Source organism: Oncorhynchus keta, chromosome 30, assembly GCF_023373465.1.
Source record: "Oncorhynchus keta strain PuntledgeMale-10-30-2019 chromosome 30, Oket_V2, whole genome shotgun sequence".
In the NCBI taxonomy this organism is placed as follows: Eukaryota; Metazoa; Chordata; class Actinopteri; order Salmoniformes; family Salmonidae; genus Oncorhynchus; species Oncorhynchus keta.
Genome location: NC_068450.1, coordinates 52,880,907 through 52,892,099, shown reverse-complemented (window position 1 = coordinate 52,892,099; position 11,193 = coordinate 52,880,907). Strand labels below are relative to the sequence as shown.

Here is an 11,193-nt window from a genome sequence, read left to right as displayed (position 1 = left end):
TGGGGTGCCAGGACATGGAAGAACTTTGACTGGGCTGAGGGGTTGGAGAGCCAAGATGGGATATAAGTTTTGACCAGAGCCTGAAGGAAGGGCAGTTCCCCATGCTGCTCAGTAGGCAAGCACCACGGTCTTGTAGTGGATGCAGCTTCGACTGGAAGCCAGTGGAGTGGTGACATGGGAAAACTTGGGAAGGTTGAAAAACAGATGGCCTGTGGCATTCTGGATAAGTTGCAGGGGTTTGATGGCACAAGCGGGGAGCCCATTCAACAGATAGTTGCAGTAGTCCAGACAGGATATGACTAGTGCTTGGATTAGGCCCTGCGTCACTAGTTGTTTGAGTTCATGAGAGGCCTTGGTTTATCTGAGTTCAAGCGATATGAGAGTGGCTACCTAAGCCAAGGCATTACACATAGTTAAGTAGAAGGATGTTTAAATATATGACACTTTCTCTGTACCCAATATTGAAGGTAGAGCTCTCATTAGAGCCTAGCAAAGGGCACTGCAGCAGTTGAATCAATGTCATTTCCATAGCTCTGATCTAAATGTGCCACCCCATCAATCAAAAGAGAGGAGGATGAAAGAGAAAGAGGGGGAGCAAAAAAGAGAATGAGAAGAGTGGCCAGACAACATTGCATTCCTAAACGTATAGATCACATCTATTATTGTGTAACTGTCCTGTCGCACCTTTTTAATAATAATGGGGTTAATTCACTAAACTAAATCTATGATAATTATTCCTCCCTTAACGGAGACAGACTCCCCATGGTGACGGAGGGGCACCTTCAGTTCCCTTCTTCCTGCTTCCATGAGTCACCATGGAGATGAACATTCCTTCCTGCCCGTCGCCTGGTTACAGCTCAATGGCCTTCATCGTGCGTGCTCAGAGAGAGGGTCACGCCATTGTCTGGGGTTCGACCCTCTGCTTGTGAATCATGCATAAACCAATGAATGCCCATGAGACACTAAGGCCAGCCCAGACGATACACAGCGTATTGGAACATTGAGGATGGCTGTGAAAGAAATGCTCACGCAAATGCAAAGTACAAATGCAAAGCAGGCCTACAATCATCACTTTCTCAGATAAGCTTCAATTCCTCAGCTTGGGACAGGGCAGGGGTTTAGTTTCCCAGGCCCATGTTTCACCTCATGTGTTATTTAATTTCTCAAACTGTAAATGAGCTGTTATTGGCAAAAGAGGTGCCTAGGCTAGTGGGTTTTATAACGTAGGACGCCCTTTTGAGGTAATGATGATGTGATCATTTGTCTAACGACGGTAGATGTTGTGACCTGAGGGCGATGCCTGTCCCATTTACTAAATGTTGTTAGATTTCATATCCTGTCTCCCTGGGATCATGATAATCACCTCTGTCCCTGACTCCGTGTGTGTGTGTGTGTGCGTGCGTGTGTGCGTATGTGACTTTATAGGGAGGGAGAACATATTGGCTGAATGTGCTGCATTGATGATTTGCTGTCTCCATGGTAACCTCTCCATATAAACACTTGCCAAGGGAGTGAGCTTGCCTCTGTCTGAGAAGAGGGGAAAAGCACTTGAGCTTCTACTGCCAACAGCCTGACACTGAGGGAGAGAGAGGGGGAGGGTCTACACACTCTACAACACCACACACAGTAATCATCTTAAATCCTGTTAATTTCAATTCAATGTTTCTACAATATTCAACAATATTTTATCTGTGAAAAATAAATAACCGAACCGGGCAACAAAAGCCTGCTAACCTAGTTTCAGAAACCAGTGTAGGCTAGTTACAGTTGTCTTACTCTAGGCCTGGCCATATAAAAATGCTGTCCTAAGCAGTATACCAAATGGCCTTGTTTTTACTTTTCCTGTTCACTTTCTCACTAATGCCCCATGGAGTCTTGTAGATTTCTGTACATCATACTGTCAGGTGTCAGCACACGAGAGTAAGAGTACTGTCAGGAGGACAGGACAGGAGGGAGTAAAGGTCTCACTGGTTCAGCAGCGAAGGGATAATGGCACTCTCTCTCTGTCTTTATCTCTCCAATCCAGGCTGCATCCCATCCACCTGGGATTGGGAGTCCCATATAGGGTGGTGCACAATTGGCCCAGTGTCGTCCGGCTTTGGCTGGGGTGGGCCGTCATTGTAAATAAGAGTTTGTTCTTAACTGACTTGCCTTGTTAAATAATGGTTACATTTTTTGCATTTTTTAAATAATCAATAGGAGGTTATTAGAGCATCCCCTCTTCTAACCTCTCCAAATGAGAAGGTGATTATTATTAGAGGTCGACCGATTATGATTTTTCAACGCCGATACCGACTATTGGAGGACCAAAAAAGCTGATACCGATTTAAATCGGCCGATTTTAAAATGTTTTTGTAATAATGACAATTACAACAATACTGAATGAACACTTATTTTAACTTAATATAATACATCAATAAAATCCATTTAGCCTCAAGTAAATAATGAAACATGTTCAATTTGGTGTAAATAAATGCAAAAACAAAGTGTTGGAGAAGAATGTAAAAGTGCAATATGTGCTATGTAAGAAAGCTAACGTTTCAGTTCCTTGCTCAGAACATGAGAACATATGACAGCTGGTGGTTCCTTTTAACATGAGTCTTCAATATTCCTAGGTAAGAAGTTTTAGGTTGTAGTTAATATAGGAATTATAAATCAAAATAAAATCACATTTATTTGTCACATACACATGGTTAGCAGATGTTAATGCGAGTGTAGCGAAATGCTTGTGCTTCCAGTTCCGACAATGCAGTAATAACCAACGAGTAATCTAACCTAACAATTCCAAAACTACTACCTTATACACACAAGTGTAAAGGGATAAAGAATATGTACATAAAGATATATGAATGAGTGATGGTACAGAACGGCATAGGCAAGATGCAGTAGATGGTATTGAGTACAGTATATACATATGAGATGAGTAATGTAGGGTATGTAAACAAAGTGGCTAGTGATACATGTATTACATAAAGATGCAGTAGATGATAGAGTACAGTGTATACATATACATATAAGATGAATAATGTAGGGTATGTAAACATTATATTTAGTAGCATTGTTTAAAGTGGCTAGGGATATATTTTCCATCAATTTCCATCAATTCCCATTATTAAAGTGGCTGGAGTTGAGTCAGTGTGTTGGCAGCAGCCACTCAATGTTAGTGGTGGCTGTTTAACAGTCTGATGGCCTTGAGATAGAAGCTGTTTTTCAGTCTCTCGGTCCCAGCTTTGATGCACCCGTACTGATCTCGCCTTCTGGATGATAGCAGTCCTAACACAAGACCGGAGTTTCATTTAGCCTACAGTAGATTTCTGCCATACAGTCATTCTAAATAGGCTGTTCTGTGTTTTAGCCACAGAATGAAATTGTATTCTATTGTATTGCATTGTATCTCTACGGTTTTAACCTTCATCGTTGCTTAAGTCTGAGCTCAAAATTAAGTCTACTGGGTGTTGCTATTCTCCATTGAATGCATCCTTGTTGTGTCTATACCTTGACACGTTTCCTTTCGTCTCAGGAACACGACAAGGCTCTTGAAATGGCCAGTGCCTAGCAACAGAATGGGTCCAATGTGTTCAGATGTGTTGAGTGGTCTGCTTTTCCATTTCAATATGTATGTTATTCTAATCCACACATAATTTCAAGCTCCTATAAGAAATTGTGAGTACGTGACAGGCTGCCACGTTTGATTTAATCTATAAATAAATATAATTTAATAGAATAGTATAGAATACATTTTTTTTGTTTGTTTAAAGACGATATGCAAATCCTGCTTCACAACAGCTTGTGTGTGTGTATGTGTTTCTGTAGATGCATGCGTGTGTGTGTGTGTACAGTCGTGGCCAAAAGATTTGAGAATGACACAAATATTCGTTTTCACAGTCTGCTGCCTCAGGTTGTATGATGGCAATTTGCATATACTCCAGAATGTTATGAAGTGATCAGATGAATTGCAATTAATTGCAAAGTCCCTCTTTGCCATGCAAATGAACTGAATCCTCAACATCTCCACTGCATTTCAGCCCTTCCACAAATTCTCTCGTTAACACAGTTGTGAGTGTTGACGAGGACAAGGCTGGAGGTCACTTTGTCATGCTGATTGAGTTCGAATAACAGACAGGATGCTTCAAAAGGAGGGTGGTGCTTGGAATCATTGTTCTTCCTCTGTCAACCATGGTTACCTGCAAGGAAACGAGTGTCGTCATCATTGCTTTGCACAAAAAGGGCTTCACAGGCAAGGATATTGCTGCCAGTAAGATTGCACCTAAATCAACCATTTATCGGATCATCAAGAACTTCAAGGAGAGCGGTTCAATTATTGTGAAGAAAGTGCCCAAGAAAGTCCAGCAAGCGCCAGGACCATCTCCTGAAGTTGATTCAGCTGCGGGATTGGGGCACCACCAGTACAGAGCTTGCTCAGGAATGGCAGCAGGCAGGCGTGAGTGCATCTGCACGCACAGTGAGGCAAAGACTTTTGGAGGATGGCCTGGTGTCAAGAAGGGCAGCAAAGAAGCCACTTCTCTCCAGGAAAAACATCAGGGACAGACTGATATTCTGTAAAAGGTACAGGGATTGGACTGCTGAGGCCTGGGGTAAAGTCATCTTCTCTGATGAATCCCCTTTCTGATTGTTTGGGCATCCGGATAAAAGCTTGTCCGGAGAAGACAAGGTCAGCGCTAGCATCAGTCCTGTGTCATGCCAACAGTAAAGCATCCTGAGACCATTCATGTGTGGGGTTGCTTCTCAGCCAAGGGAGTGGGCTCACTAACAATTTTGCCGAAGAACACAGCCACGAATAAAGAATGGTACCAACACATCCTCCGAGAGCAACTTCTCCCAACCATCCAGGAACAATTTGGTGACAAACAATGCCTTTTCCTGCATGATGGAGCACCTTGACATAAGGCAAAAGTGATAACTATAAGTTGCTCGGGGAACAAAACATCGATATTTTGGGTTCATGGCCAGGAAACTCCCCAGACCTTAATCCCATTGAGAACTTGTGGTCAATCCTCAAGAGGCGGGTGGACAAACAAAAAACTACAAATTCTGACAAACTCCAAGCATTAATTATGCAAGAATGGGCTGCCATCAGTCAGGATGTGGCCCAGAGGCCCAGAAGTTAATTGACAGCATGCCAGGGCAGATTGCAGAGGTCTTGAAAAAGAAGGGTCAACACTGCAAATAATGACTCTTTGCATGAAATTCATGTAATTGTCAATAAAGCCTTTGACACTTATGAAATGCTTGTAATTATACTTCAGTATTCCATAGTAACATCTGACAAAAATATCTAAAGACACTGAAGCTGCAAACTTTGTGAAAATGTATATTTGTGTCATTCTCAAAACTTTTGGCCACGACTGTGTTTGTGAATGGGTCTGTGCATGTGCGTGTGTGTAGTCTCCATTTTAATCTGAAAAAAAGAGGCCGTGTTTCAGCACTGTTTCTCCCTCCACCTGTAGTGTACCCTCTCCTCTGCAGGCAGGCTGTGTCCACTGGACCATAGCAGAGGCAGTGCCAGGTACACTGGAAATGGAGTGGAAGACAAAGTCAAGGGACTTCTGAGTGTGTGTTGTCGATTTCAGATAAGGAAATATGTCAAACCTCGCTGAACGTAGAATCCGATATAGCAGAAGTTAGAACATAAAGTGTATCCTCATTTAGCTGTTAATCAGGCTTTCAGGTATAATATACAGAAACCGTAGGCTATTAAAATTCCTTTGTTTGGCACCAAATGTTCTTTTAAAACTAACAATGTACAACATGAACTAAAAGATATTTCTGGTTTAACTTTCAAGGTTCCAGAACTTACAACTACATTACATAGTAAGATAAGATTTGGGCTACAAAGTGAATTGGCAGAAATGCTACAAGCCACCAAGAACACCAAGCAGACTTGGCCTGTGTCATTATTTGCCCCATCAAAACTACAGTAACACTTGTATCCCAAATGGCACCCTATTACCTACATAGTGCACTAATTTTGACAACATCCAATGGCTCTGGTAAAAACATGTGCACTACATAGGGAAAAGACTGCCAGTTGAGACGCAAACGGAGAGAACTGGAAGGAAATCAATGTTGCTGCTGCCTCCTTTTGCCACTGAAGCCCTTTACATTAGAGCTACTGTAAAATGCATGAGCCGGCCTGGCTGGAAGGGTGTCTCAGGTGTCAGGCAGTAGGACTGGTTAAACACCAATAAAGAATAAGTGACATTTCACATGGAGAGAGAGAGAGCTAGAGAGTGAGAGCTAGAGAGTGAGAGAGAGCTAGAGAGTGAGAGCTAGAGAGTGAGAGAGAGAGAGAGAGAGAGAGAGCTAGAGAGTGAGAGCTAGAGAGTGAGAGCTAGAGAGTGAGAGCTAGAGAGAGAGCTAGAGAGTGAGAGCTAGAGAGAGAGAGCTAGAGAGTGAGAGAGAGAGAGAGAGAGAGCGAGAGGGAGAGACCCCTATTGTCTTCCTATAGGGAGCTGGATAGGGCAACATGATTTGCAATGTGTTGATTTGTGAAGTCTCAGCTTTCTTAATTTTATTGATCCCAGCTCCCACCACATGCTGCATCAATGAGCCATTCAAGGATAGAAAGCAATTAGTGGGGAACACAGCCCTGTTGAGTCAGGTTGCACAGTTAGAAAAGCCTCCCTTGACTGCATCCTAATGGGAGCATCATTCTTTTCTCTCTCTCTCTCTCCCCCCTTGAGATGAGCTGTATAATTAGTTTGCCTTTTTTGGGATAAAACGTATGAACAAACAAAATATATAGCCTATTAGCCAAAAAGTCAATATGTGTGTATTTATGCATAAACTATTTAGTTACAAAGCATAGGCATACACTAATAGTCCTACCCTAAATTGTCTCAAATATGATTAGGAAAGGCTGATCCGAAAATAAAATGCAGCTCTGGCTGAACTGTGATAAATGGAGAAAATATTAGGTGCTTAGATAATAACCCCTGAGGCAGGCTGTACATTAAAGGCCCACTCCTTCATTTGAAAAACAATAAAAACGGCAGCCCTGCCACTTAGTTTGCTATAAAGCTGAAGGATGGAACTGGAAGCCTACTGAGGAGTTGTCCTGACATCTAGTGGTGAATATTTTCAACACATGCATTTTTTGTAATGTGCTGTAAATGTAGGCCTACGTGCCACGGGTGATTCAATAGAACTTGCCATGGGTCATACAAAAAAAGGCAATAGGCATACCTGGCAACAACAAAAAATAAAAACACCTGGCAAAAATGTGTCTAAACTCCACCTCCTCAATTATGGATGCTGTACTCATGTCATAGGCCTACATATTCTTCATTTTTATCTTTATTTGTATATGTATGTCATAGCCTACAAAGGTGCCAGGAATGTATTTTAATAAATACATTAATGAATAAATAAATGTAACACTGTACAAAGTTTTGCAACCTTGAGGTTTCGTTTCCCTTGGTGTAGGTTGCTTGCCGTTATGCACATGTGGCACCGGTAATGTGAAGTTTCGCCCCTCCATGCTGAACTCTATAACATTCCTGATTTGTCTGCTGCGCGAAGGCGGAGTCTCCTAGTGTAGTAGACTAATATGTGTGCGCAACGCTGAATGGTAACCACTGTGGCAACCTTGTGAACCAACAGTCTCTCCACAAGCGCTTCGCGTCAGAATGTTATTTCTTTCGCTGATAACAGAGATGTTCTGAATTTCTGCTACCTGGCCTCTTCAGAGAAGGTCAGCATTTGCATATTAATTAACTTCAAGATGAGATGTTAATACAACATCTCGTGGTGGATTGTTAGGCAGCATCCGATTATTGAATAGCATTTGTTGCTGCAGCTGTATGCGTCGGGAGCCAACGTGCCACAGAGGTGACTGCATCCATCGCAGCTTTTATAGACCAAGGGGACTGATGGCAATAACAATTTCGGATAGTATTTAATTGTGACCGTGCGCTCTTCTCCAATCCATACAAGTTATCTACCTTGAGAAATGCGTGCTTGCAGAATGCAATAGCAGATGATGGAACAACAATTACTTTTTTTTCACAGAGATCTAAGATATAGCCCATATGTATGCTTAGCATAAAGCAGGTGCCTCTTATTTGATTTCTCATTCACCAGTGCGTAAAATGGGTAACAGTTTTTCTAACATAGCTGCTTTTCAGTCCCTGCATATTGTCTTGCTGGGTTTAGATTCCGCCGGTAAAACGACTGTCCTGTACCGCCTGAAATTCAACGAATTTGTGAACACTGTTCCCACAATCGGATTTAACACCGAGAGGATAAAACTAAGTAACGGTACCGCCAAAGGGATCAGTTGTCATTTTTGGGACGTCGGGGGACAGGAGAAGCTAAGACCGTTATGGAAATCGTACAGTCGGTGCACGGATGGCATTATTTACGTAGTGGACTCAGTGGACGTGGACAGACTAGAGGAAGCCAAAACAGAACTGCATAAAGTTACCAAATTCGCAGAAAACCAAGGGACTCCACTACTGGTGATAGCCAATAAGCAGGACTTGCCCAAGTCTCTACCTGTCCATGAGATTGAGAAGCAACTGGCACTGCATGAGCTCAGCCCTTCTACCACTTACCATGTCCAGCCTGCATGTGCCATCATTGGTGAAGGGCTCCATGAAGGCATGGATCAACTGTATGAAATGATTGTGAAACGAAGGAAATCATTGAAACAAAAGAAAAAGAGATAAAGACTCATTACTGTAAAGTTGACCCCTATCTTCTGAGCTGCCTACTACTGTGCCATGACTTTTGCTGTACTAGGTATGTCAGGTGATTCTTGTTATGCAGAAGGTTACACTTGCAGTGTTTTTTTTTTAAATGATACACTGTATAGCTTTGGGGTTATTGGTGAAGTTAGTCACTTTTAGCTGTGCTGTTACATTCAATCACACATGGGGAGGAAAATAAAAACTTGCCTCTTGCTATCAGAAATGTCATTGACAGGCTGGTGGTACCTGTTTGTTGCTGCTTCACAGTATTTTCTTGTCAATAGTTTTTTTCCCCCTGGAAAGTGAATGCCCTACACAGCAATTTTTGACAGACTGGAGTAGCAAACATTATTTCCAGATTGGAATGAACGTCATTAATCAATATCAATGTGCTTATAATTTTTCCACTTTGCATGCTCTGTTTATGTCACTAACACATTTTGAGAGAGACCGTCCATTTCGTTCTAATATTTCCCCTACTCCTTTGATAACTTGGCAAACAGTGCTGTTTTATAGTAGAATACAATAGCCTATATTGGGTTTAATGTGTCTTTCAAATAAAGAAGGCTATTCATATTTTGCACGTTTCATCACAATATTGTTTTGAATGTTTGTTTTATGACTGATGCCCAGCTGAGCATTCTACTCAATGCAGTCAGTAAGTGCCAAGGAAGATTTAGTCTGAAGTTTGGAAACGCGATGACATTCCGAAAGGAAGCAAATAAATAGTACGACAAAACTTTTGTCATTATTGTTATGTCGCCAGATTGACTTTAGATGCAGTATAACTTTAGCTCGCTAGCTAAGATTGAAGGGAGCGCAAACATTTTTTTGCTAGCTAACGTTAGCGTTGTACCTATTTCTTGACAAACTTTGCTATCTCACGACAAAGTTGTTTTCTACTAATTATTTGTCTTCTTTAGCAATATCATCGCATTTCCAGGCCACGATAGTGTAACTTTAACGAAACAGTCATTAGCCCCCGTTCAGAAAGACTGAGCATTAAATCATCAGTCTGACATCAATATGCTGCGGTATCTGTAGAACGTTGATAACAATGGTAACGACATGCTGGAAGTGCAACCCCATGAGACATTATGGTTGCAGTCCAAACATTTAAAATACACACCCGATCCCCTCAGCCCTCAAAATAAGTGGACACTTCTGATGAAGTTTCATGACGTCTGACAAGTATACACTTGCAGGGAAAGGGAGGAAGGAATGATTTTTAAATGGACGACCCATGGACGAATATTAATCACTCGTTCATCCTGCGATGATTGTGTTTTCATATAATGATTGTGTTTTCATATATGCGCTACAGTCAATTATGAGTGCATGTCTACTTATATTAAATATATAATTATTAGTCTACTGTATGATAGCTAGCAAATTAATTAGCTTACTAACGTTAGCCTGCCTAGCTGGAACTTCTGAAGGAGGAAAATGTTTTATTTCTACAATTTCCAAAAGATAACCAAACAAAAACATATTTACATATTACAAGGTGTTTGTGCCGTCGTGTACATTAGTAGCACACTTTCTAACTTATTTGCATTTGTTTTTACTTACAATTGTTTGTTGACTTCTCCATTAATGCTGTCTTTAATTTTTTGCGGACTTTTCTTAGCGGATGTACAATCGTCACTAATTGAATTATGGGGAGTTTCAGGCCCCAGAGTGAACATAATTGTAGATTCTCAAAACCGACTAAAAACAAGGGCTGATGGGATTACGTTGCAAATTTCCCTTGCTTGGCTAATCATTTGAACCGCCCTCCAATATGGCGACGGGGATTCCGCAAGGGCAGAAGGGGAGGGTAAGTGGACAAGGGTGTGTCTTTTTTAAGTGTTTGGACTGCAACCTATGTGTTCTAACTTCAATAGTATGATACACACCCCCGTTATTATTGCTACTTCCTCGGCTACATTGGTAGTAGTATAAAGGTTCCATACATAAAACAAAAAAAACCTAAATGTACTGTTTTAAAAAAAAATATTATTGGAGAATTAAAGCCAGCCAACAATAGAAAAAACAAACTATGTACAGTAAGACAAACCATTTTTTTCCAAAATTAAAATGTTTGTCAACAAAACTTGTGTACTTTTATTTACTTTCCTGAGAGGTATTGACACTTAATGGTATGCTAATAAGTGTGGAGGTAATTTTATTTGACTGACATTTTTACTAAATTTAAATAATTTGTCGGCTGTTTGTCCAATGCAAAAGGATTTGTGTTGAAATGGTTTTTATCTGAGTATATCTTTACAACTGTGTTATAACAGGATATTTTCTAGTAGGAGGTAGAATATTTAAAAAGTGAAGAGCTATACCAACATAAATTATTCATTTTTAAATTTACAAACTGCTTGTACAGTGTGACAAAAATGTGTGCGCACAGTCACATCTCAGGTATAGAGGCTAATGGATTTAGGCAGATTATTTTTAGGTTTTACCTTTATTTAACTAACAAATTCTTATT

The 11,193-nt window shown here is 40.9% G+C and overlaps 1 protein-coding gene across 1 annotated transcript; it reads left to right on the top strand.

Moving 5' to 3' along the window:
• Positions 1-7,610: 7,610 nt before the first annotated feature.
• On the top strand, positions 7,611-9,287 carry LOC118363702 (ADP-ribosylation factor-like protein 4C). Its single transcript, XM_035744847.1, has one exon. It carries the CDS (start codon positions 8,112-8,114, stop codon positions 8,688-8,690), a length of 579 nt encoding a protein of 192 aa, XP_035600740.1. The 5' UTR covers positions 7,611-8,111; the 3' UTR covers positions 8,691-9,287.
• The last annotated feature ends 1,906 nt before the right edge of the window (positions 9,288-11,193 follow it).